The sequence below is a fragment of the Chroicocephalus ridibundus genome, chromosome 8 (genome assembly GCF_963924245.1).
Source record: "Chroicocephalus ridibundus chromosome 8, bChrRid1.1, whole genome shotgun sequence".
NCBI classification, from domain to species: Eukaryota; Metazoa; Chordata; class Aves; order Charadriiformes; family Laridae; genus Chroicocephalus; species Chroicocephalus ridibundus.
In genome coordinates this window covers 55761211-55788825 of record NC_086291.1, presented here as the reverse complement: position 1 = coordinate 55788825, position 27615 = coordinate 55761211, and the positions used below count along the sequence as shown (strand labels likewise).

At 45.3% G+C, this 27615-nt stretch overlaps 2 protein-coding genes across 5 annotated transcripts in view; one reads left to right on the top strand and one right to left on the bottom strand.

The window, feature by feature from the left end:
• Positions 1 to 27615, bottom strand: part of C8H7orf50 (chromosome 8 C7orf50 homolog) — a 128464-nt gene that overhangs the window by 18611 nt on the left and 82238 nt on the right. For 2 of the 3 annotated variants that reach the window (XM_063344423.1, XM_063344422.1), the window contains exon 3: positions 7103 to 7278. In XM_063344423.1, coding sequence (XP_063200493.1) covers positions 7103 to 7278 — 176 coding nt within the window. Of the gene's footprint in view, positions 1 to 7102; positions 7279 to 15927; positions 16030 to 27615 lie in introns of those variants that run through there. The other variant, XM_063344424.1, reaches the window with a different exon arrangement.
• Positions 15121 to 27615, top strand: part of GPR146 (G protein-coupled receptor 146) — a 50837-nt gene continuing 38342 nt past the window's right edge. For both annotated transcript variants that reach the window (XR_010072308.1, XM_063344420.1), the window contains exon 1: positions 15121 to 15724. The gene's annotated coding sequence lies outside the window, so the exon portion shown is untranslated. The remainder of the gene's footprint in view (positions 15725 to 27615) is intronic.

Here is a 27615-nt window from a genome sequence, read left to right as displayed (position 1 = left end):
TCTGAATGAGCTGAAAATACTGCAGAGGTATCTGCAGCATCTGAGAATTTCCACTTGTAAATACGCTTAAAAGTCTTAAGCCCCGACATTTCAGAATCTTCAAAGCGCCTGTTTTGTCCCTAGAAACCAGAGCTGTTCGCCCAGCCAGCTAGAAATGGCAAAACGCATCCACAAATATTGGTAAGTACCGACGTGCTTCAAAACTTGATACATTGGTATGGAGAGGGCTTCCTAGAAATGACTGAAATTATTACAAAAAAGTAATTCTGTCCTTCTGGAACATTTCCAGGATAGTATTACAGATACCCAGAATATACTCCTATGGTTCATTTTCTTCCCAGAAATTCTTGGTAAAAATAGCTGAGATTGGCTCCCAGCTACTTCAAGTTGTTTTTTGTTCTTACTTTTGGTTGCTGTTTTTAGAATTATGTAGTAAATAATACTATTATTTATCAGCATTAACTTTAACTGACAACAAGCTGATCTTCAGAAGCAGCTACCGAGGCCCCAGTGCCGGCTCTGGAAGCGGAGTAACCGATAAATCAGTGCCGGGCAGAGCCTGAGCTCATCTGCAGAGAGCCACGACTGCTTAACTCAGCTCATCTGGGTGTTAACGCGGTTATTCAGCGCCCGGAGCCCGCTCAGGATTTCTGCACAGCACCGTGTTGTGCAGGCACCTTCCTCCGCTCCGCGCCGGCCCCTCCGCCACCCCCGAACCGCAGAGAAGAGCTGCGGAGCCTGCACCCCTCCGTCTGGGTCCCTGTAATATTTATAGGTGGAAAAAGAGAGCAGATATCCATAAGGAACAGTAACCTGCACAAACTCACTAAAATAAAAGCTAAGATGTTAATGTGCTTCTTGCAGAGCAGTGGGATTGTCGTACTGGAACCATAAAAAGCAGCCAACCCACCAAGAAGTTAATAACGGTTTAAAAGCAGTTCCTGCACAATCCGACATCCTGTGGATGTCATGCGGGGGTTAGAAAAACCCTGGCGTGGCTCCAGCGCAGTTCTGCGCATCACTCGCCACCACGGTACAGCAAAGTGAATCCAGAAGTCAACGAGTGCATGGCAAGGGACGGAAAATCATCAGGTCGGGCTGCCCTCAGACATCGCGGTTAAAAAGCTGTACGCTGCCATTACCGGGAGTGTAACGTGACATTCACAGAATCCTAAACGCATAGTTTGAATAACCAGGTGATAATGAGAGCACCAACATCTGGAGATGTATATCGTAAAGCCGGCTCTGAAGCGGGAGGGTATCCGTCCCTTCTACGGTCAGTGAAAAACGTATTATGGCTACAGTTGGCATGTCAGTGCCAACACTGTCATTACCGCAAAACTGTCTGGGGGAGGAGAAAAGCAAAGGTTTTCAGTGTGCAGCAAATGAAATGTGAAATCTCCATGTGCCGTGGCTCAAAGATGAATCCAGGGCTGTTGCCCATAAACCAAAGCCAGAGTGCCAGGAGCAGGAACTCTCAGTTCTTTCTCAGTCCTTTCTGCGTGAAGCTGGAAGGTGGCTCCAGTAAAACCAGGTTTGCTTCCAGGTCTCGCATTTCCAGAATGATCACAGACACAGAAATTCAAAGAAGAGCAATAGAGAACGTCAGTGTCTGGAAGGACGAGCCAAAGACGAAGGATGATGGATGTGCTGCTTCAAAGAAGGGGCAGCGAGATGGAGAAAACCAACACAGGCCTGTGAAGGATGTAAACACCAGGACGGGGAGAAGCTATTTACAAAATGTGGGGCAATACAGCAACTTAGAAAACCTTGCTCAGTAACAGGTCCCACGTAGCAGAACAATTCTTCTGCTTCACATACCCTAAGAGCGAGCTTTGCCTTCTGCAGAAGATAATACCCTGAAGTACATTTACAGAAAAGCCCGAAGCAGCACCAAATGTGGAGAGCGAAGATGCCCTCTCCACCCACCCCCAGCGAGAAGAAGTGCCTGCATACCGGCGCCCTAAAAATAGGCAAGGTGTGGGCATTGCAACAGAGCTTTGTGGAGTTTCTGAGTAATGCCGGGGCTGCCAGGGAACAGCAAACAAACTGACGTGGCTTCATCAGATGCCACGGGGTACTGGCGTTACACAAGGGAGCGTAGGAGAATGATAAGGTAACTCATTAATAAGACGAGACTACTTTCCTCTGCCACGAACAGAGCGAGTGGCTTCCTTTAAAACGGGGAAGATCTGCCCAACTATTGGCATCGGCTGGAAAACACTCAGTTTCACAGACCCGCTGACTGAGGTCAAGGAGAGGAATCCCACTCAGAGGCAGGTCAGGCCCCGGTAGAAATTAAAAGTCAAGCAATATAGAAAGTTGGAGAAGTGCTAAAACAAATTCACTGACCTCTCAAGCATTAGGGGAAGTGCGAGCCTTTGAAATCAGATAGCAGCAAGTGCCTGCCCAAGGGCACGTCGAACAGCCGCAGAACAACGCCAAATGCAAATTCATCCTCTATCTGACTCTCCGGATTCATAAGGCTTCTTACGCAGCTAATGAATGTGGCAAAATGACCAAAAGCATGTTCAACAGATTAATTACATCCATAGTTAATGCTTGCCCCAGAACCTTTAACAAATAACCCTATGATTATTAAAGCAAAACCAGCTCCCTCACGACTCCCCGCATCTTTGAGGAAAAGCTGCTCTTTCAAGACACCTTTGGGCCCCAGTTGTTGAAGGGAACTCGGCGACGCATTTCTGTGTCTAATCACAATTCCTTCTCCTTAAGTTCACATCCCGTTTTTGCTGCTAATTGAGATTCATCACTTGAGCAGCTCTCCAGCAGTTTATGAAATCCAAGATAACTGATGAGCTTTTATATAGGCTGCACCTCCCTGTCAGGAAGGAAACTCGTTCTCCATCCTGGAGGATGGAGGAAGGAGAAACGACAGTAAATGCCAATGTTAGTTGCTCTTAAACCCAAGGAGCCTGTCTCTGGATGGAGAAAATAATTCTGTGTATGTTTAGACTTCTAGCGCATCGGTTACTCTTAATAGCTAAAACCTTAAGCTATCGATGGTGAGCCATCAACACCAGTGCCAAGTTTGAAATTAATAAAGACTAAGGCCAGCAGCAATGAGAATGACATAAATTTAAGTTCAGAATCAAATATCAAGTCATCATTGACCGTGGCTAAAAAAATACTTAAACTGTGAGAGGAAAAACAGCTTCAAAATGTTGCGGATCAAGGAAGCAAACTAAACCTGACACGAGCCCACTCAATGTACTTTAAATTTAGAAACTTGTTTTCAGCGTTCATGAGTGGGCCTGTATCTGCGCAGACGCTCTCTCAGTGGAGTCACCTGCTCCCGAACGGGGTAGGACGAATGGGTTTGTCATTTCCTGAAGGGCCACCTTCATCGCAGCTGTTCCGCCACAAATCTCAGCCTGGGACAAACTTCCACCGCTTCCTTCAAAACCCAGACGCTTCCTGGATGCTACCACTGCCTGAACACCAAGCTGCCTATTAATGCCCTGCTCCAGGTGGCCTCTGCTCCAGCAGGAGTAAATATCAACAAATAAATACATATATATATGTGTGTGTGTGCCTGTGTATATATATATGCTTCTGGCAATGCCTTTCCAGTCTGCAAACCCGGCAGCCGAAGCGCCGCCCTGGGCAGCACAGCGCTGTCAGCAGCACTGCCACCGCCCCCAGCAAAAACCACCTCCTGTTCCGCAGAGTCAGGCCCTTTCCCCACTCCACGGGAAACTCTGCATCTCACTTTTGTCCTTCTGTAACGTGCCCTTGCTTTGGGTTATTCTCATAAGCATCTTTCTTTTTTCCTTAAAGAAGTCTCTGACATTCTCTGAATCTCACCTAAATTTAAATTCGGGATGAGGGAAGTAGGATCTACAAAGAAAACTGAGAAGACACTGCCTTTAGGAAACATTCTGGTGACGTATATTACTAATACAGCATAAAGCATTATAGAAAGAAAAGAAATGTGCTCCAGCAGCTTATTTTTTAAATTTTAACACGTGACAAATAATATCGCAAGGGCTTTGGTAATTCACAGCAATATCCAGATAACAATATTATCTATGACTTCCACTTCAGATGAGATCAATCTTGTCATTCCACATACTTTTAGTAACATCTTTTCAGATCTCTGCCTATTCCTTTGATGGGTGGTGGAGAAAACCATATGTGCAGATCCATGCAGCAATGAACTTTCAAAGCCAAACACAAGCACAGAAACATTTCTAGGAGAGAGCGTCTTGCCAAGACAAACAAGTTCTGCCAACATTTTAACAGCACAGAAGGTCAGTTAGGTGATAATTAAGTCTAATTACCATTCTCATGAACTGCAACATCTTTTCACTTGAAGGCTCTTAATGCTCAGAAAAGGAAAAATTTTTATTTTATATTTTCCAAGAATCAAAGTAATGAGACATTCTCGTCTTCGCTTTAAACATGAATCATCACTTACCATCAGACAGAAAAAAGGTCCGTCATGATTAAGAGGAAGAGATTTGTGCAGTTTATTCAACCACTAACACTTCCCCACTCCTGCTCTTCCCTATTCCTCCGCAGTAATTTTACAGGGTTTTTTTCTCTTCTGTTCAGCACCACTCAGGTTTTTTTCATTATCCCACATTTTCTTTTTTTCCTTCTCATAGTTTTACAACCTTTCTGCTTCCCATTTTGCTTTAGCTCCCTATTTTTAATCCTCCATTTATCTTCAGATCTCCCTCTGCTCCCCCAGCAAGCTGCAGACCCCGACAGCGGTGACTTTCTTCAGTTTCCGCAGACAGGCTGCCATTGCTCCCGAGCTCACCTCATCCGGGGAAAAGGCGAGAGAAAAAATGGTGACGAAAAGACTTTTTTTTTTCTCCACAACACAAAGTGAGAGAGGAAAAAGCCAGGAGAAAGACAGGGAACTGCTGGGGAGAGTCCAGCAGAGGGTGAGAAGGTGCTCAGGGCCCGGAGCATCTCTGTGCTGAGGAAAGGCTGAGAGCCCTGGGGCTGTTCCGCCTGGGGAGGAGCAGACGGAGAGGGAGCTCATCAATGCTCAGCAAGAGCTAACGGGCTGGGGGCAAGAGGATGGGGCCAGGCTCTTCTCAGTGGTGCCCATGACAGGACAAGGGGCAACGGGCACAAACTGGAACACGGGAAATTCCATCTCAGCCTCTCGCCTGAAGCCTCATACAGTGTGCTCTCATACTGCGAATAGTCTCTGAATAAATAAAAATGACAGTTTTGGTCACCATATGGTACTTCGGGTTCCACCTGTCCTACAGGAGATTCACGTGTCACCAGGGAATCACTTTGCTTAGCCATCCCTATGTCATGTAGGGCTTTTTATTGTAGGTGGGGCAGAACACGAATCCACAGCACCCTTGGTTTACTTCCAATTATATTAATCTTTTGCATCTATAAGATTAACTTCCCCTCCCACATATCATTCATGCCTGCAGCCCTCCTAAAACACGTGGACTGAAGTCCTTGACCCACTGAGGTTGCTGGAGTTTTACACAGAACTTCCAGAGCTTAAATTTTAGTTTCACTTCCCCAGCTAATATATGACTTCTCCGATTATTTTAAATCTATCTATTTCTTTTTCCGGTCTTGCTGGGTTGAAAAAACTTCAGAGATGTAAAAGGATTAAGCTGTTCTTCCGTCATTTGCAACAGCGTAAGACGATGCTGGGACATTCAGGTCTTAAATGCTGTCTACAGGTTTTGCTTGCTTGGCAGTCCAGCATCTTATAGAATCATAGCGTGGTTCAGGTTGGAAGGCACCTTAGAGATCATCTAATTCCAATCCCCCGACTATGACAAAATTCAAACTGGCTGTTGCTGAAATAACGCTGCTGTACATAGAGCCCCTGGACTCTGCGTATTACAAGACCAAACGACACAGCGGGTTTACTCTTTAATTTGGTACAGGTTAAGTGAAACTCTGGAGTCCAAGTAGTTCAAATAGTTTCACGTTTTCTCACCTAACAAGGCAAAAATCCATCCAGCTAACAGCGGAATGGCAACCAAAAACCCCACGGCTTGTTCCTTTGCTCTCCAAACCTGAAAGCCGTCCTCCCAGCGCCCGGCCCGCGCAGACGCCCCAAAGCGACCCATCAAGCCCTTCGCGCTTCAACCCAGCGGTGAAGCTGCTCCAGCTGTTTTCCAGATCAAAAATGTTACTGTCATTTCTGCGATCGCTGCGTGCTGCGGGTGATGTAAGGAAAAGGCACGTGTCCCTCTGCCTGGAATGCAATTAATTTCCTCCCTCCCCACGGAGAGCGGGACCTAACAATTCAGACAGTCTGGATGCTCCAGGTTTGCGCATGGCCAGAGAGAATGGTTTTCCCCTGGAATTCCTCCTCGTGGTAACCCGCTCTTTGTACGTGCCAGTCTTCTGGAGGGCTTACACACAGGGTGTATTTCACAGTTGGGAAAAAAATAAACACCACCGTCCTGTTTATACATGGCTGTAGGGCACTAAGAATGCTTTGTTGCAGTTCTTTATTTTAACCAGACTTTGCTTTATGTTGGAATTTAAAGTATTCTAAATAAGCGCGCTAACTAGATGAAGTAATTGCTTCCGATCTGAAATCAACCACTATACTTGGTATACACCTTGGTATGCAAAAATAAGGCATGGTACACTATTAACTTTAAAATAGCGGCATAATCTCATCTTAATTTACAAATACCCAAATATCACGCAGGCGGTTAAATTCAGACTCCATAACGTGTAACCGCTTCATGCAATTTGCTTGTAGAAAGAGAACAACCAGAACTCCTTCGCTTAAAACGGCGCATTTAAACAAACTCATTTCCTCGGTGCAGTCTTTTCTGCCCCGTGCCTTCCGTCTCTGTACGTGCAGCTAACCCAGGGACATCTCTGTATCACCGGTGAGATCTGCCGCCTTTCCCCGTCCCTAACGTCCCTCCGGAGTTCCCGTGACAGACATACAAGGGGGGGACCAGCCGTAGGCCAGGGTGGCAACTGAGATGAAACATTAACTTAGCACTTAACTGCAGCAATTTCCTTTAGCGTGTTATTACTTGGCTCAGCTCGCTCTGGATCTCTGGCAGGGTTTACAGCTGACTTCTGCGGGCAGCACCTGCAGAGGTTTTACTGTTCTTACCTGGTTAAATAGGCCAGAGCCAGCTCACATCCCGACGGCTTTTTGGGCTCTGCCTTTTTAGTAGAGATTCCAGCTTCCCTCATCAGCTGTTTTTCTTTCTTCTTGCGCTCTTTCTTTAATTTTCGTTCCAGTTTCCTCCTTTCCTCTGCCGTAAGTTCTTCCTCTTCTTCTGTTGCCTGAAATAACCAACATTTAAATGAAGTGTTTATATTTCTATAGGAAAGTGAACAAAACATGCATCAGTGCAATTGAAGGGCACAGGTAATATTTAAAACCAGAAGCTTCAAGCTTTTATTTTACTGCTCGCTGCACTTCCCTCACCTCTCTACTCTGCTTAATGCACAGAACTGTAAATACTGCACGTGCAGAAATCTGCAGAACAGCCCTCTACAGACGATGGTACCGTTCTCAGCGGTAATCTGAGCACCGTCTTGCTACGTATTAATCATCGTATCGACGACTTGTTTTCCTGTTTGCTCTCCCATACTCAGACCTGACGGGGGAACGGGAACAGCAGGGGCTGTTCCGTGGTGGAGGGTGGCTACGGATTATTTTTTACAGCATACACACATTTAAGTGTGAGAAGGAAAGTTTCCTTAAGATCCTCAGTTTCTGGGGCTGTTTGTTGTCTAACCTCACGCTTCCCTGGGCTGAGCAAACCTCCGTCTGCCACACAGGGGCTTCACCTCCATTATCCCAAAGGGGAAGACGTGACAACTGCCATCTTCATCCAAGACCTCCTGGAGATCCTTTAGCAATCTTGGGTAAACACATGCACAATCTTGCATAAACAAAGGCTGAAGTTTCTTTAGGTTTGTAGACAGCATCGTTAATTATTCACACTGAAAACCAAATTGCTATAAATATATCCATAAGCATACTCCAAATGAAAATATTTATTTCACGTACAGATGAAGAGCATTAAATAGATATGCTGAGTTTACCGGGGAAAATCCAGGGTGAGATCACACAATGCAGAAATAAAAACCACAGCAAGTAACTCCAGGGACTCCTGAAGTCTGAGAGAGGTCCATTCATGTCTTTCCAGGCAATGGTCCCACTGAATTGTTTAGCGTCAACTAGAAGCATAAAAAATCACAGCTGGTCTAATCCTAGACGGCTGTTTACCCAACGCTCTCCCCGAGATTTACTCTTTACAGAGCCCTAACTCCTCTAATGACCATCGTACACAGACCTGCACAAAATTGTCAACAAAAGTAGCTTCTGGGTATCCAAACCCCCACGTACCTCTGGAACAGGAGGGATTTGGACACTGTGAAGCCACCTCTTCTGTGCAACCTCCCAGCAACAACTGAGCGATGAAAGAATACGAAATTCTGCAAGCAAGACTCTTGCACCGTATTGGTGTTGCTTTTGGATATTTCCAAGCCTAAGACTGAAGGGGTGGTGCTAATTCTTATCTTACATGATAGTTACAGACCCCACACAGTCCCAATTAGAACTTTGATACCTCCATCGTGGTTGAAGGACCTGCCGCTGCTCAGCCACCTCCACTGGCCAGGCACCGCGATACAACGCAGGCTAAAAAGAATGAACGCTGAGGAACATTAAATACCACCTTCTCTTCCAAGTAAGAACGGAAATCCAGTTAACAACAATACCGTAAATAGCTTCTGTCATGAGCTCAGGGTTTCTAGCTCCTGTTTGCTGTACCACTGCCCTGCTCTCATTTGGAGCCAACTCAAACCTGCAAACACTGACACGCTTCTAAATTAGGGGCTCGGACTGGAATAGGTTGTCAGGCCCCTGTTTTTTTTATCTAACCATATTCAGCATCTTCTGTCGAGACTGTTTAAATATCCTGCTCATTTAACAAGACATTTAACAAGCAGGGGTGGGGCTGTGGGCAACGCTGTGGAAACACAAAGGATTGCAGTAACACGGAACATGAGAGAGATGTTGCCCAAACAATAATGATTTGCCGATGACTCCATTAATTAGGCCACTTCCTTAGCTGTACCGGGTTTGTTCAGACAACCTGAGCAAGGGACAGATTCCTGTGAGGCCAGGCTACACCTGTAAGAAGATGGGGGCTCTGGGTAGGGAAAATCACCCACAACAGCATGGACATGGCACGGATGTAAGGTGGCCCAGGAAACATCTACCTGACCTGCACACAACCGGACTTTGAAGCAGATTCCTACACGACAAGGACAGAAAAATGGGAGACTGCATGCAAGTGTTTGTTGAGTTATTTAAATTGTAATTCTTCTGCTCAAAATAGAGTGCACTGCTTCTGCCAAATCTGCACATCCCTCAGACGCTTCAACCACCAGCTGCCAAAGGTGGAGGGTGCTGAGACAAGTAAGGTTGTCCTGGGGAGCCACCCGTGCCCACGGCAGCTGAATTAGCACCTCACACCCCCAGGCTGGGGAAGATGAAGGAGTTGAACCACCACCAGCGTTCCCAGAAACAAGAATTCCATTGGCAGACTGGACTAGGTTCGGATCCAGCAGCTTTACCATGGCATCGTACTTGCCAGGGGAGGTCCTCGGCTCGAGCGTCGGGAACCCACGGAGGCCAACCAGGGCAAGAAAGACGCTCTTCCTCCTCCCTTGTTCCCTCCTCACCTCTGCAGGGACCCAGAACTGAAACCTTGGTGCACGGGAAGATCAGCCGAGGTATGAGAAGATTGGTTAAAACCACTTCATAAACTGACAAATCCTTAGTGTTCCTCCAATTTGTGTTTGTCGAGTGCTTTCAAGCATCCAGAGATGGTGCTAAATAACATTATTCTCGCCGACATTAAGCAGAGGATGGTTAAAGGGGACAACTGAACATGACCGATTTGCCAGAGACACCTGCCGAGCACCAAATACTTGTTCAGCGTCAATTCACCCGACTCATCTTTCCAACCCTCTGTTTTCAAAGGCCAAAAAAAGGGGCAAGAAAGCAGAAATCCGAAAAAAATGGGAGTGGGACAGCAAAGATTTGCTTTTTTTGTTTAAAATACTTTCTAGCTTTTTTTATGGAAAAGCCAGCAATCATGTGTAAACACATGCAAAAAAGCAGCATATGCTGCATTTGTACAGAAGACATTTTATAACTCATGCTGAGAATAAAATAATATTTAGGGTGAAGGTAGGTACGTAATTGCTATACAGGAAACAACGTTTTCATTTGAAAAGCCACCCTGGTACTCACTAAAATAACAATCCAGCCACACAAAGCCCAGGAAAACACTGAGGGTGGTCATTTATAAAGTGTTTGTAAAAGATTACTACAGCAGCTGTCCAACAGACGACACACTACAGTTAATCTTCTTTTAGAAATAATGTAATGAATTTGTTTACTTTTCTGTGAGCCATGAAGCTTTCAAATAAAGCGACTGTGGCACATCATTAGGGCTGCTCTGATAAAGAGGCCTCGGCTTCTCCGCAGTACAGTAAATGTGTCTCCATCCCCCCCGTCCCCCCGCATTCCTCGCTTTAGCAAAAAGCTCTTTATCCCCCCTCCCCACCCGCTCCAGTAAAACCACAAGTTGGTGCCTCCCTGGAGGACCCAAGGTAAATCCCGAGCCCTGAGGAGGTTTGTTGCCAGCATGACCAGCTCTTCTGGTCACAACTGCACTTTTATCCATCCATCCATCCATCCATCCATCCATCCATCCATCCATCCATCCATATCAACTTGATGAATAGGCTGGAGCCCCTCTGCTGTGGGGACAGGCTGAGAGAGCTGGGGGGGTTCAGCCTGGAGAAGAGAAGGCTCCGGGGAGACCTTCCAGCCCCCTCCAGTCCCTAAAGGGGCTCCAGGAAAGCTGGAGAGGGACTCTGGAGCAGGGAGGGGAGCCGTGGGACGAGGGGGAAGGGTTTTACACTGAAAGAGGAGAGATTTAGATGAGATCTGAGGCAGAAATTCTTTGCTGTGAGGGTGGTGAGCCCCTGGCCCAGGCTGCCCAGAGAAGCTGTGGCTGCCCCATCCCTGGAGGGGTTCAAGGCCAGGTTGGACGGGGCTTGGAGCAACCTGGGCTGGTGGGAGGTGTCCCTGCCCAGGGCAGGGGGTGGCACTGGGTGGGCTTTAAGGTCCCTTCCACCCCAAACCATTCTGATTCTATGAATCTAGTACTACATCCCGCAATCTGTCCTTGACCGGTTTTTAATTTGAAAGCCTCAAGTTTTATTTGCTTCATAAAACACCTACATTTGGCGCTATATTCCCCACTGAAGCTGAGGGCAGTTTTATCGCAATTTAGAAAAAAAACACCACCACAACCAAAAGCAACCTTCCCCAAAACCTGAGACTGAAAACAAACCCAAACCTTTCACTGGAATTTAAGGCCTAGCTGTATTTATTTTAACTTGCATGACCTCTATTATGATACTCTACTGATGCATCTCTCCTTTCTTCAAACCAACAGCCTTTTTTTTTTTAATTCCACTTTCCCTGCACCATTTGTGTGACTGTTTTTGAAAGATGTGTCTGCCACTTGGATTAAGAGTATTTAGTATGTCATTATTTAAATTAAAAAACCCCAACCAACAGGACTTCATTGTTTTGAGATCGTAAATATTCCACCTTGTCCCCTTCTATATTTAAAAAGTGACATCGCAATTTGTAGCGCCCCAATTTAGCCTTAACTCCAACATTGTAAAGTCCCCATTTGAGCGCGGGAGACACTTGTTTATTGACGTGATAAATTTAAACCACATGCATACAGAAAAACACAACACTTGCTTATTTGCAAAGCCTGCTGAGAGCCACCACACCGCTGTGGAGCACGGGCTCGTTAGATCTCAATCTAAACAAGGTCAGGCCAGGGCAGCGCCCTTGAATGAATGACATCCAGAGGGGAGCCGGTGGGGTTGTCGTGATTAAGGAGGTGGGAGTCTTCCACTTGGAAACATTCCAGAAGGCCCGAAGAGGTGCTAAAAGGGATATTGCCACTGAATGCCATATTTTCAATAAGACAGACCACCAAATCTTTGACACTTACGCTCATAAAAATCCATCTTTGCAAGGGTACGGAGATGTGAGCGCAGACATCTTCAGGCGAATTCCCCAAGTCCACACCGTACCATGCCGTGCGTCCAAAGGGCTGGGACTGCCAGGGCAGCACCTTTCCTCGGCCTCGGAATTCCTGAATCGCACCTGACATGGTCACGTACTGTAAATAGCCTAACGCATCCGATTCAAAATATCTGGAGGCTTCAGCTGTGGCAGTTTGAGATCCTGGTTAAAGTTTGCCATTATCCTTTGTAATCTGGAAGTACTGCATTAATGTAAAACATTTTGGAAGTGTTCTTTAGAAATGAGTTGACCCATCATGAAAGGGGAGTCGAAGCAAAGCATTTAATAGTGTAAAGCAGCGCTGCTAAGCAATCCAGAACTGAGAAGAATAACTATAACTGCAAGGGAAACTGGAAAAGGCGAAAAGATGTACCCAAGGTAGGATTTCTTGAAGACACCCGACCCTTTTTTCTGCAGCAAGAGCAGCAAACCCAAGCAGCTGTAGTTTTTCAGAGACCGCATCTGCGTAGAAGTTTATCCTGCCAGGGGACTGTGAAGCTGGGCAACCAGTACCAAGGCGGTACTAAGAGCGCTCCAACGGTATTGTGTTTCAGCACAGCAGTAAGTGCATTTTTTAATTTGTTTCCGCATTTATAGTCACCCAAAGGCCCTTGACTGCCTCATGCTGGAGTAGAATCGAAGACATCTTCTAAAGACTTCTGCTCCTCCTTGCCACCGTTTCAAAGACTCCTACGTGTCGCCGGCACAGAATAAGGCTGACAAAGAGTCAGAAACTCTGAAGAACTGCCACAACGAGCCAAATACTCATTTATTACAAATTTGCCTTTGGGATTTGCCTGTGTAGGTCTGAACCTTCCGCCTGGCTCAGGGGTTTGGCTCCGCTGCCAAACCTACAGCAGGAACCACAGACCGAGCCACACCACCAAATTTACTAGTTATTAGGACCAGTGAATCCAGCTCCTCCAAAAGCCAACAGACTTTTAGCCTTTTCTACCAGCACAGCAACACGAGTCTGTACAACAGCAAAGCAAGCAACATCAGAATTTCAGAGGAATAAATTATAACTTAACTAACGTGACAAACATATAAAAAGGGTGTCAAATTTTTGAACTCCAAAGAGAAAGATGGAGAAATGGATGATACGGCTTATTTCACAGGCGGAGTATTGTATCGCCTTGTTTGTTCATTAAACTCATGTTGTTTCGTAAGTTTTAATATGGAGAAATGTCAAAAGGGGCTTTGTTCGCTGAGCACGAGCTGACGAGGAGCTACCGACCCGTCACGCAACGGCTCCTGCCTACAAGTAGCCTTTTGCCCCCAAAATGCCCCGTGCACGCCACCAGCGTGCAAAACGTTCTGCTTCCGTCTTACACAAGACATAGGAACCCAGATAAATAACTGGCCATCTGCCAGCTTAAAAACAAAAAGCACAATCTATAAACACACTTCAAAACCTCCGAAGAAGAAAGGCTGGCAAATCCTTAGACGCAAGGTTCACAAAAGCAAGGTTGACAAATGATTTACTCCCCGAGGCCGGCCAAAGAGCTGGGCTCCAGCTACAGCATTTGCATAAAGCACTGCACGGCCATACGGAATTTAAATAACTATTTTCTATCATTTACCACCTTATGAAAAGCAGAAGTACGACCAGAGACGGCCTATGAAATTTCATTACCATGCAGAAGGCAAATTTTGAATGAAAAGTAACGTTTATGGAAGCATACCTCCTTACAGCACGTCCATAGCACTTACAGAGGAAGATTTTTTTGGAATTATACATCACTTAAAGAAAAAAGAAAAAATTTTCCATAAAAGCTAGGTGTTTTTAGAATCTCAGCTCCTCACGACAAAACCACTGGGAATAACTTATGCTAAATTAATTTGGAAAGGTTTCTGTAGATGCAACCCAGGCAGAAAAGCCTCAAACAAGTTCTGCAGGAAGCCAGATTTAAATAAGAACAAGCTTTTTATCTTTCTGATCCAGGAAAGTATTCTTTTAGTGGTCATGCACATGTTTTCTTAAGGGGGGGAGGAAAAAGCATCCTTGTGTACACAGCTATGGTATCTCACCAGCACAAGGGAGGAGGCAGCACCCTAAATCTGCAGCTGTCATTTAGAATAGATGCGCTTTTATTAACTTGAAACCGGGCTTAATTTACACCTATGTGATCTTTACCTCTTTCATACGCTTACAGCCAGTTCTGAAGAGCACATCAAGCGTTATCATCAGGAACCGCTGAATAAGAAGAAATCGAACAGTTTACTAAATTCAGTGGAAGCATTCACAGGCACACAGAACACCAGGATTTACAAAACCCTTGCTGAATTCCACTTTACAGATTGTTTGCTCCTATAAAATACATACTGTAGCAGACCAAGCTCTAAGGCATAAATTAGTACCACATTTTATTTCTCGTTTTTCTCCACCAGTATCACAGTCCCGCATACAACAGAAACATTGAAGACACCACCGCGACTGCAGGCTCGGGGAATGCAGTCCTGCTTCATTTGCAACTCCAGCGCTGCCAGGAATTTCCATGTATTTGTTGAAGGATTTTGCTTACTCTCTTACCCTTAATTAAACCGTGTTAACCAATCAGGCGAAGACGGAATTAAAAAAGAAAAAAAATCATAAAAGGAAACCCCTTGGAAATTATTTGTATCCCCATCCCTGTGGCTTACACACAGCCCTTTTAACCCCTCCCCAACAACGCACGGAGGAATTTTAATAGAAGGAGCAGGAGATGTTTTCACCGCCACCAAAGTCGTCCCCCTTTAGGGGCGAGGGGGCTGCCAATTTCTTCCGAAGTTTAAAAAGCCTTTGGGGGCTGCGAGAGGAGGTGGAAGCAGAGCACAGGCTGTTTTGAAATCCTTGCCGGAGAATTTAAAAAAAAATAAAAAATACATTACCAAAAAAAATAAAAAATAAACCAAGCCCAAACCACGAGTTCGCTCCCGGCCAATGGCAGAGGTAGCGGAGGGTGTAGGCAGGTTGCCAGGCGAGCTCGGCAGCGTGACCGCGCTGCATTGAGTTGCTTTAATGAAAGCCAGGAAAGAACACATTACACAGTGTTTCTTCTGCGAGCCAGCGAGCCTCCAGTGATTGAAATCAATAAAAACAGTCGGCAAGGGGCCCAGTGGGGGAAGAGAGAAATCTCCACTCCAGCATTCAGTTTGCTTTCCACTTTCTCCCTCCCTCCCCGTCCCCCCCCCCCCGAAGTTAAACTCCAAAGATCCCCAGGACAAGCGGCTTCGCTCCCGGCGCTGGGAAGAGGCTGGTGGGGATTTCAAGGTGGCGAGCGCGTCCCCTTCGCCTCCCGCCTTCCCTCTCCCCCGCCGCCGCGGAGGAAACGAACGGCTCCTTTGGAATTTTGAATCCTGCCTGGAAAAACTTCCATCGGACAAGTGCAGCGTTCTGCGTTTCAGGAAAGGGATGGATTTTACGGTGGGAGAATGCTAAAAGGTGAGAGGGGAAGGAGAAGCAGGGACCTGGTTCAGCCAGAGCTAGAATGTCCACCACGGCGGAGGGGACTTCGGAAGCTGCGGGAAGGACGGCGAGCAAGCGCCTGAGATCGGCACGATCCGCATCCTAACGAGGTCGAAACCTTTGGGAACAAGTTATCGACCCAGGTAAGCAGAACCCGCTTTTACCCATCCTCTGTACCGCGTCCCGAATGCGAGCGAGACATTCCTGCTCCGGGCTCTGCAGCCCGCCCCGCGTCCGCCCTCGTTAACCTCGGGCAAGTTAATGCTAAGCTTGTCCCGTCTGAAAATCGTGTCGGGCCGCTAATCCTCGCTGAACTATAAAACATGCACAAAAGCCCTTTGTTTACCGTTTTTGTGCTGAATTTGCTGGTTGACAAGGTAGGAGGGGGCTGCTGCCTAAGTCCAGGAGGGCCCGCTGGGAGTCGGGGAACACGGACTGACACCGCACGCCGGAGCCGGCTGCGATCTGAGAGACTGCCAGTAATGAATTTCTAATATGGGCCATATTTATCTATTTTATTTATGTATTTTAATCACCATAGCAGCCACATACAGTACATACTTGCGCCGAGTTCCATGTGCTGATCCCTACCACCAATGACAGCAACTTGCACGGGGGCTCGGCTGATGGTTTTGTCGAAAAGAACTTTGCAATCACTTGTTAATGCAGCCAGTTTCTGGCACGTAGTTTAGGATTGACCGACATAGGTTTACCCAGCATGTGTATGCTCTGCCATTCCCCTAACGCACGCGGGTTTTATACGGATAGCCCTATAAAAATGGGAAATAGACAAATCACAGCTGTAGATCACAACATCCTTCTCAAGTTTTTGGCCAACTTCAGATGATTTATTGAGCCTTCAGCGAGACACGAAGGGTGAAATCAAAGCCTGCCTTTGCATGGCAAGCAAAACCAATGATAGCTACGGCACTTTTTCAGGAGCAGCAGGAATTCACTGGGAAAGGCAATAAATAGGTGCCCATGGAGAAGAGCAGCCAGGCTTGTCCCCTGGGTGCTGGCCATGATGAGATGTTGGCCACCATGAGATGTTGGCAGCAGCAACACGCTCGCTGCCAGAGAGCTGGGGAGGGACTGGAAGCCTTCGCTTCCACTCAGGACCCCCCAGGGAGATGTTTCGACGCCTCATTATCCCATCCCTGTAGGGTACAAAGACAGCCTGCATGGCTCTGATGGGAGAGAGAAGGGGCTTCCCAGCGTCTCCTCCGTCTCAGGACCACTGCACAGAACGCAAGGATCTAGTACAGCAAGTGCTTACGTAGTTCTGCAGGTGCAAATGTTGCTCTTTCTTTGGAAAATGCAGCCTTTTAAAGGCGATTTGATTATTTTCTCATCACATGGAAATGACCCATGCACTTAAAGAGTGACCTGGAGAACACCCCCATGACCAAAAGTAAGGGACTGTTATTTTTAGTTTTAAGCATTTTTAAAGCATGAAAGCATGTTCTGATCAAGCTATGAAAATAATTGAGGCTATACTGAAATAATAATAAGTTTTTGCGCCGATTTTATCAGTCCGGTTTTGAACTCTTCATACAGAACAGTCGCAAAATTATAACTGAAGATGTAACTAAAGAACAGTAATTTACAATTAAAAAAAAAGCAAAGTTGTGATTCATAAGAGAAGACGGCCCCATGTGAGTTTTTGGGGCATATCCACAGACCCAAGATTCACCTCCCTTTCCACAGTTGTCAAGATCTGTTCCGTGTTTTGGCTCCCCCCTGCCCGGATCCCTTGCAGCAATGACAGCACCTTCACAGCTCGGGAATCACAGCGCTCACTCCCACACCCAGCACCCAGCCTGTTTTCCACCGCTCTCCGAGCTAAATTTATCCTCATGCAGAGGAACTCACTGAAGTCTTTGCTTAAAATTTCAAGCAAGGCAGGCTTAGGTGAGACCTAGGCAGTGCAAATCACTTGTACCGACGTTCTCAAGCTCAGACGATATTCCTCCCCATTACTCCCTCAGCAGAAAATACAAATATTATCTTTAAAGCCGAGTGCAGGGTATTTTTTGTTCCTAGTGATGCATTTTGTCAGAAGCTAAGTGGTATGAGTTTCCACAGCATTTGCTGCTAATGGAACGCGTTCTTTTTCAAACACACAGCATAGAACAAGGAGTACCGTGTGTTTTCTTATGCAGAAGAGGCTTTGACCACGCAGAGATATCCCAGCAGCCGTGCCACAAGGCAAGACCTGTCCAAGTTTTCCAGCCGTGCCAATGTCATTAAAGCAGATTCCCTGCACAGGGACCCAGTCCTTCGGGCTCTTCCCTGAGAGTATGGAGGTCTGGAAGGATCCCGCATTGCCTTGCTGAGTTGGACACGACAAAATAGAATCACTGGGAACCTATTTCTCGCATTTCTACGTGTCGTGATAGTCCCACATCCCCAGGAGTACCTCATCCTCAACAACAAGTCACGTCTTCACCACAGCCAAGAGCTCCTAATAGTTCATGCCAATTGTCCATATGGCAATAAATGCTGGAGCTCTTTCATAACAGTACATAAAGTTTTGTAACAGTCGGCAAAGGTGGAAGGACAAACATTTTGTTTTAACCTCACCTACCTGAATCTTTATGAAGAGAAAGATCTGTGTTTCTACAAAGCAAGTTGAATGGCTATTCCAAAAATGCTAAAATTCAACAATAAAAGGGCAAATATCAGGGTCTGCTGAACACCTGGGTAGCCCATCTGGGGCGAAACATAATACTTGTGTCTGCACTGGTGGAAAGAGTGTTGCTATCCCTTCCAAATGAACATGATCTGACACTTCTTGAATACTGTAAAGCTCCGAGGTATCTCCTTTCTCATTTACACCAGCGGTTCATGCTTGCACTAATTAATTCATCAGCTCTGTATATTTAGTTTGCTCAGTCTCAAACTGACAGCTTTCTCTGTAACGTACCTATTCTAGCTCAAAAATGGAACATAATTAAGCATACCATTGGAGAAGGTACATTTTCCCCCATCTATGGGAAAGATGAGTGACGGAGAAGACTAATTATTAAATGAAAAAAAAAAAAGGTTATCAATCCCCAGGCAGGCATAAGGAATCCCTATGTTTTACTTAAGAAGGAATTTTTTGTTTTTAACAAAACCCCTAAAAAACCCTCATACCTCTTTAGCAACAAGTTGTCATTAGCTTCAGCCCCAGAGTTCAACAGGGTGTGCAGCCAGAGGGAACTAATGTCCTGCTACGTATCCTCTGCTTTCAACCTCTCTGTGCTCTTCCATTCAATTAAAAGAAAAAAATGATACCTCAGCAAATTCCTATTCATTAATTTCTTATTTAGGAAAACTAGTCTCACTGTACTTTGCTCTGCTACAATCTTTTTTAAAAAACACTTAAGCATTCCAGAATGTATTTCAGACGTGCATCTATTTAAATATTCAACGGCACGTGCACACATATGTAGGAACACGCAGTTTTCAACTTGTGGCGTACGAGACCCAAAAGGAGACATTCGAGAAAACGATTTGCTTTACAATAGGAGAAATGGTTTGGGAGGCGGAGAATCGGACCCTCCGTTTGGTTGTGAAGAGCAAGAGCCATCTTAACACAGAGTAAGGAACGGATGTCACGGACATCACAGATTTTTGCATCTGACTTTGCGTCCTGGGATAACCAGAGGCGGGTGACTGAGGCGATGACAATTCCCGTGAGATCATTATTCTTGTAAATACGTATCTATCGTTGCCGCAAATAGACCTTTGAACACCTGTATGCGGCACCTGAACCTGTTTAAAGAAACAAGTTCAGTTCCCACCAAACATCCTGTTTTCAGAAGTTTAGTCTGAAGGAGAAAGGTAAAGAACTCAGGGTTGTGAGGGTTGGCCTAAACGACACAATCTGGCGTTCCCGCAGGTCCGCCTGCGGCTCTCCCGACCACCACGGCCCAGTGCAGGTCATTCCGTCTCATTAAACGGGACCGGTAGGCAGAAATAATTGGAATACATTACTTGGCAGTTTGAAATGGTCTCCTGAAAGTTCCTGAAGAAAATTCCATCCGTTATTTTCAGCACTTTGAAAGTCTCCGAAATTAATGCGCAATCCATTCCCAAATCCTATTTATTCAGCAACGCTTCACACGCTTTCTGTTCCGGGGAGCTCCCTGATGCCTCCCTGTCTCTGATACCAACTCTTCGGCTCTCCAGATTCATCCCACAGCCCTGGAGCGCTGCAGTGACATCTGGTTTTTATAGCGTCAGGTGTGCCCTCATTATGCTTTTGTGAGGCAGAGCAGAAAATTGAAAAACAATTATGATTTAAGACCCTAAATTAAAACCTGTCGACTCTTTAGTAAAAATACTCCATAAAACCCGTTGGTGTTTCAACAGACCACACTGAAAAACATCACTGTAAAAGCAGCACAAAACAAGGTGGTGGTGGGGGTTGGAATTAAGGCACGCAGCAAGTTATCCGAAAATAAAATCGTATTGATCTACATTTCAATAATAAGTAGCTTACGCATATTTATAAACTAAATACTATAGTTTATGTGGATTGAACTTACAGCTCCTGTTAGTTTCAACGGCAGGCTTTACACGCAGAAGTTACATTTTACACCTTTGATAAACCAAATATAAACACAACCAAAAATGGCAGTTGCCCCCATAATTATAAAGTGAAGTATAAAATAGAGCGGATAATTACCGATGGAATAACATGGGAAATACAAGAAAGCATGGACCAACCCACGAAGGGGGGCATTCAGTTTACCCCATACCTTTTCTGGTATCGTGCTTTTTTGCCAAGATCAAGAGAAAGGAAAGTTTTAAGGTAGGAAGAGCAGAAACCTCTGCGCTGCAGCCAGGGCAGCACCGCAGATGGGCAGCAGAAACGCAGAGTGCCCAGGTAAATGTCGGAATTGGTAGCGAAAGAAAAGCCAACTTTTCCGTAGCGCACATGGGCTAATGGCTAGAGCGGGAACAGACTGCAAAGCTTCCAAGGTGAAGGAGTTTACGCTTGGCAGAAGAAAAGGAGCACAAAGGGAGACAGAGATTAGCAGCAAACGGAAGGTCCATCTCAAGGGAAATTCTCATCATCAAGAATTTTTTTTTTTTTAAATTTAACTAGTCTGAAAAAAGCCAAGATGTCAGAATTCTTTTTTGAACGGCATCAGAAAAGCTTGATGTTTCTTTTTACTTGCAAACAGTACAGCATACTTCAAAAGAGAAAAATCAAACTAAAATCAAAGCTAAAACACAGATTCTACCTTAACATGAGCCATTCCGGTATTACGAACATGACATGAGAAAGCAGACGTCATACTTCTCCATTGAAGATTAAATTAAAAGCCAAGATGCCTCCTACAACACTTTAAATAAAATTGCAATCTCCAAAAGAAAAAAAAAATCAAATTTGACAAAGATTTGCTCATTTTTTTCCTTTTTAAAGCTTTCTTTAGAAATGAGTACTTTCCCTTGGAACACTGGGAGCTAAAACCATGCTGGAAGGTGGAAGGGCAGCAATGGAGCGCTGACCTCCTGCCGGTGACGCAGGCAGCGTGGCCACTGAAACGGGACGTCAGGGCCACCGGGGAAGCGCGGGAGAAGCCAGGAATGTCACCACCGAGTTTTCTTTCAAGATAGCAAAGACAAAAACACTGTACTTCCCGCACAGGATTCCTCCAGGTTCTGTGAATGAACTCTTAATTTATTTAAAGCTTACAGAAAATCTCCCATTGACCCTTAAAAACGTCTATTAATTGACTCAAAAAATTCCAAAGCTGTTTTGAAGCACCAGCTTCTCTCCCCTTGTACATGACCGACCCCACGTCCAGTAACAGTAAGAGGTGCAAATTCACGATAAATTCCAACTTTCAAGTTATAAACAGGAGCATGATTCATACTTTTCCTGGCTTTGAAAGTGTTTACAACATACTTTTTTTTTTTTTTTTGGTACCTCTACACCCAGATGTTGCTGTGATTAGACTGGGGATACAACTGGAAATGAAAGATAATGATTTGCTTCATCAAGCACTCTTGACAGCTTTCATGACAGGAAGCATGCTTCGTGTTGGCAGTTTTAAGGCAAACTTTGCTACTTGCCCAGAGTAACAGAAATTTAACCCAATTGTGGAACTTCTCTGCTTAAAAATTCCTAATTTTCAGGCGTGTGTTCAGCAGCACAACAATATGTCACAGAACTGCATCGCCTCCTTTCCGACAGCGCATATTCATTTTTACATACATAAAATAAAAAACGGCCATAACTCCTAAAGCCTCCGACTGGATAAACATTCCCAAACTCTTGATTTGTGTATATTTTTGCACACCAGCACATTGTTTCTGCCCCACTCAGCGCGGTGAGCAGGGCCCAGTGCGGGGCACAGAGCTGCCGCCCATCGCTCCCCGCGTCCCACCCAGGGCTCCCCGTCCTCGTGGGGAAATACGGCAACACGGCCCAAGGCCCCATCCTGCCCGGCAAAACATACACCACGGAGGGTGGAAACAGAATCACAGAAAAGTTCATGTTGGAAGGGACCCTGAGGATTACCTCGTGCCCTGCCCTGCCCTGGGCAGGGACACCTCCCACCAGCCCAGGTTGCTCCAAGCCCCGTCCAACCTGGCCTTGAACCCCTCCAGGGATGGGGCAGCCACAGCTTCTCTGGGCAACCTGGGCCAGGGGCTCACCACCCTCACAGTCAAGAGTTTCTTCCTAATATCTAACCTAAATCTCCCCTCTTTCAGTGTAAAACCCTTCCCCCTCGTCCCATGGCTCCCCTCCCTGATCCCGAGTCCCTCCCCAGCTTTCCTGGAGCCCCTTTAGGGACTGGAAGGGGCTGGAAGGTCTCCCCGGAGCCTTCTCTTCTCCAGGCTGAACCCCCCCAGCTCTCTCAGCCTGTCCTCACAGCAGAGGGGCCATACCTTATGAACAATAGGAAGAGAAAATCTGAAATAAACACATGAAACCACGTGGACAATATTCTAGCGTTTTCCACAGACAGAAGATCTAATGATTAGCTGTATGATTCAACTCTAGCTGCAGTCAGACCTAAATTTCAGGTGTTTTTAAGCATGAGTAGAGCCTTCTCTTACTGCCCTGCTAGACTAGGCTTGGCCCAGGGTGAGATATGGTGGGTAGCAGATCTTACAGATTCATTCATCTAATGACTAATCTGAGATGCAATTTCATAATTACTTTGAAGCCTCCCACTGCTCTAAAGGCGGCCAAGGGACTTATTCTGATGCCCAGCCCAAGTGATACATACTGGAAAGTTCAAACGGCATGCAAAACGGAGAGCAAAATATAAACTCTGCATACGTGAGGCCCTCACTGGCAAAATATATAGAATGTTCTCAAGTTGACAGTTTTATAACTCTAAATGGTTTCGCAAATGAAATCCAAACAAAAGAGCAGAGATGTACTCTAAATCACCCAGCAACTGCTGCTTAGAAAAACCAGCAGCCACTGACTCCAGCAAACAACAAGCGTTGCTTTAAGCAAGCCTAACGAATGGGAAAAAGGGCAGGATTTTTTGTTGTTCTCCTTTCGGCTTTATTTTTCTGTATTCTTGAATCTATATGCATAATGATTGAGTCCACCCTGACAAATCCTGTATACCCAACTATCAATCACATCAACTTCTTATACGTGGAGAGCAGTCAGATAGGGAGTGATAAAAGGAGTTCAGGCAGAGGGCACATGTTAAGCAGCTGTGAGGCCGTTTAAGCTGTCTGTGCGCCTAAAAGCTTAATGTCATTACACGGAGCTCCGATTTCTTCCTCTCCCGCCTTACGCTAGAATATCCACATTATATGTAATAGAAATTATTAACTGACTGGAAGAAATATAGTCACACAGTGACTGCCGCAGTACAAACAATACGCTTATGAATTAGATGTTGTATATTTTGCTTACAGTGAAAGATGACACAAGCAAATGCTTCTGTTTAGGCTCTAAAGAAAGCTTTACTTACAAATAAAAGAATCTCAGGTAATAGTTTCAGGAACAATTTAAAGCCGCATAAGTTAGTACCGCTGCCAAAAGACACATTCTCCATTTTCTCCCACCTCTTCCTGGGGTTGGCACAAGTGCCTGTACAGTCTTGTAAACTCATCTGGGTTAAAATCACCTCGCTATCCCCCCCAAAAGGTTGCTGTAAAACCAAATCAGCTCCTTAATTCCATTCACTGTGAATATTCTGCCAGCAAAAAGCGGAGGTGATAGAAAGGTGGAAGCACGTGGCTCTGCAGCTTGTGAGATCCCATTTTTTGCAGCCTCTGGGTGAAGATACCATTCCTTAAATTAAATACAAGTGTTAAATACGCAATGGAATAAATATAAGTGTAAAATAAGTAATGTTGCTATGTGTATCCTACCTTCTAAGCACAGGGATGATGAGCTCCAGCTCGCCAACTCTCAAATTATCACAGATCTTTTGGTATTTGCTGCTTTTTAGGAGTGCCGTGCATCGCACGCGTTTGGGCTTTCAATTATTGCCCTCTAATTTCAAAATGACAGTAGAGGCCTCATAAAGGCAGAAAACATGATTTTTGCTTCCGAGGGCTGCTCCCACCACGGGTTTCAGTAAAAGGGAACAAGAAACCGAAGGGAGTCAGGAGAACTCATGTTCATGTGCAGGAGGGAGCAGCAGGAGAACCGAAAGTACAAGAGCCGGAGTCTCTGGTGGGTGCACGGGAGGACGCTGCGGGGCAGGAGGCGACGCTGCGAACAGACGGGGTAACACCAGGAGCAAACCAGGGCTGACGGATGTGTTAAACCACGTGAAATACCCCAAAGGGAGAGTGCAGTGGAAGAAAGGGAAACAAAGGCCAAAGTGAGAAAAGTGGAGGACACAAAACCCTTGAGCACATCAGTGATGTGACTGGAAAAGCTGTTCTTCTTCTACGTTTAGAGAGATGGTCAAGACCCCCCCAAAGCACAGGACAGAGCAGGCAAAGAGAAACACCTCCAGAGGGAGAGCAGGCGGCGCTCCCTGCTCGTTCCTCAGGCATGGGTGCTTACGCCGAGCACAGAACCTGAGAACATCACCCAGAAGGCAGCGACTATTCCTCAAAGTTAAGCAAACCAGAAAGCAAACAACAACGAGGCGGTATTTTTAAATGTAAGATTGCCAATTTGTAATTTACCCCAAGACTGGCAATATTTTACACTGCGTATTTTCATTATCCAAAATGCGTCAGGCAAGCATCACTCAGTCAGGAGTCCAAGAGGACCATTCTCCTTCTACGCAAGAGGGTGACATTTGCAATAGGACAACACGGACCCAATACCTTCAGAAGAACAACCTTTTGAAAAAGCTGTTTTTCTTGCAGACACAAGCAAGTAAATTAAAAAAAATAACTTCAATAGATAACCAGTTTACAGATTTTTATAGCATACGGAATTCACATTTTCACCATACCGAAAGTATTAGTATAAAGGAGTCCCTCTCTGTTCTTCATCCTTGTAGGAGCTATTTGTTCAGTTATTTTCCCCCTTTAGAGGCTGCTCCCTGGCTGCTAGCGCTGTTACTCCTGGAGCGGCCGTGTGTAACAGTTCAGCACACACACTGCCTTCCTCCCCATCCACAACTCCGAAGCACAGCCAGGGAACAGGCAGACGGAGGAGGAGACTCCAATCGGAGCTGTCGGCTTTTCCAGCCTTCTCAAGTTATACCTGCGGGGAGAAGATGCTGGGTAGCTTCCCGTGTTTTCGAATGAGCAAGAAAATCCCCTTCGCTTCCTATCAGTGGTCAACAAACACAGCAGAAGCAATTTTTTTGCTTTTGTTGCAAAAATTCATGGCTTTGCTTGCTCATTCTGGGATGGATAATGGTACAAGTCAATTATTAAACTGCTCCAATAGTTTAACAGATGACGACTGAGTTCAAAATAATATTTCACTTTTATTATTTATCTAAGACCAGGCTGGACGGGGATTTGGGCAACCTGGTCTAGTGGGAGGTGTCCCTGCCCAGGGCAGGAGGGTGGAATGAGATGATCTTTAAGGTCCCTTCCAACGTGATTCTATGATAATTAAATAAACAAACGCTACCATCTAATAATAACCCATACCCATAACTTTATTAAGGTATCTAATCTAATAAAGAAAATAGATTCTCTTCACATCTAATACAAACGCAGATGCATGACCAGATGTGGCCCAGGCGGGTAGAGACAGGGGAGAAGGTGCGTTGCCACCCTCTGTGTCCCTTCGTGTTTCCTCTTGGAGTCGCACCACGTCTGAAGACATCCTTAACTTCAGCAATTACTCAAAGCAAGCGGCAGCACCCTGTTAAAAGTTAAACGCCAACAACCTTTGTCAAAAGGCTGATGATTATGTCACCAGAGCAGAGAAGAACCGCCGAGGTCCGTAACCCGGGGGGGGATACACCCTGCGACGTGCTGTACAGCCAGAACGGAGCAACCCTAAAGGAGCAATTGAGAATTTGAAAACTTATGGCAAAACCTTTAATTTGGTCTACTTAAAACTCTTAGTCATGGGAAGCGTGCAAAAATGCCCTTTACGTGCCTGTGTGTCTGAGCACACTCCTGTTATCAGCTACTTCCCGGAAATTCTTACACTAACGGTGCGAAAAGGGAGTCCCCGGCTTCCACTGCGAGAGCAGGAGGAGGAACGGCACCTCGTAGTCATGATTTAAATACCAGCCACTGAGACAGACGGTAATTAGACATCTAAATCTAACACCTCTCTCAAAACAATGGAGAATTTCCACCTGGGACTGTTTTTATTTAGTGTCAGGACAGAAGACTGCTCCACCTTCTGAACCCACCCACGTAGAAATGCGTTTATCTCAAAATCAACTTGACGTTCCACTACCAACTTATCTTTTTGCCAAAAATATAGAGCTAATATAAAAGTAACCCAGCAAGAGAGTGTGTCTACAGCAGAAGCAATAACTCAAACCCGACACGCTGGTGCGCCTTTCTCATCAGTAAAAGGGGAAAAGAAAATCAGTAAGAACTTCCATGGTTTAGTTGTTTTATGCAGAACTAAAAAAAAAAATACTGAAAAATCAATAAGCAACCTAGCTTCGTAGTTTTTTCAATTTTGCTGTAAAATTGCTCCATTTTACAACGCTGCTTTCTCATTTGAATGTCACATATAGGTACACTGATTTCACTCAATACCGATGGACTAAGAAAACGCTGTAATTTTAACTATTCTTTATATTTCCAGTTCCCTCAGAAGAAAAAAATAAAAAATCCACATTACCAGCATTAGAGCTCTACAATTTGACTGGTCTTTCCCTAGTGAAACTACTAGAATTTAAACACACAGCTGCGCTATTTTAACGTGACTGCACACAACAGGAAGAATTATCCCAGTTGCGAAAACATTTGTCTGACTAATTCTCATCAGAAGGGTCTTTTATTTTGACCAAAGTACTTGGGGTCATTGGTACAGAAGTAACGACACCAAAAAGCGTTCCAGTACAAAATGTCTAATTCTTCAAACATCAGGTTAATTTGTTTTCTAAATCTAAACCAATATTTGATGAGCTGAACAAATACTTGAAATGCATTTGGCTAGTTATCTATTTAGAAAGAGAACAAATTTATTTAATAGGACTTTTTCCCCCTTCGGTCACCCCAGAACAAAATTCACAAGATTTTCAGATTTTTTTTTTTTTTTTACCTGCTCTCCAATCGAACCCTTCTTAACAGGTTATCGGGGCAGTGGTGGGAAATGGGAAACGCTTTAGGAACAGGAGTGCTTTAATGAGAAAGAATAAATACGCTGCAAGGACTGATGGGGCAAACCACTCTCCAGCTGCTCCCTAATGAGCAGAGCTGGGCTAGCTCCTCCTTCTTGCAACTAATAACGTGTCGCTCAGGTGCGCCAGAAGCTTTATGAAGTGCAGGTGTACACTCCTGCTGGCCGAATTTTGCAGCAGGTAACACCTGCCCCTCCAGCAGTGGAATAGGTCACCGTGCCATTTAGGCGACAGGAGTAAACGTTTGACGGTAGAAACATTCGTATTAAAATCTACGCAGAATTTATGACAGGCTGAAAAAGGCAAAGCCTAAGGAAGCGAAAAGC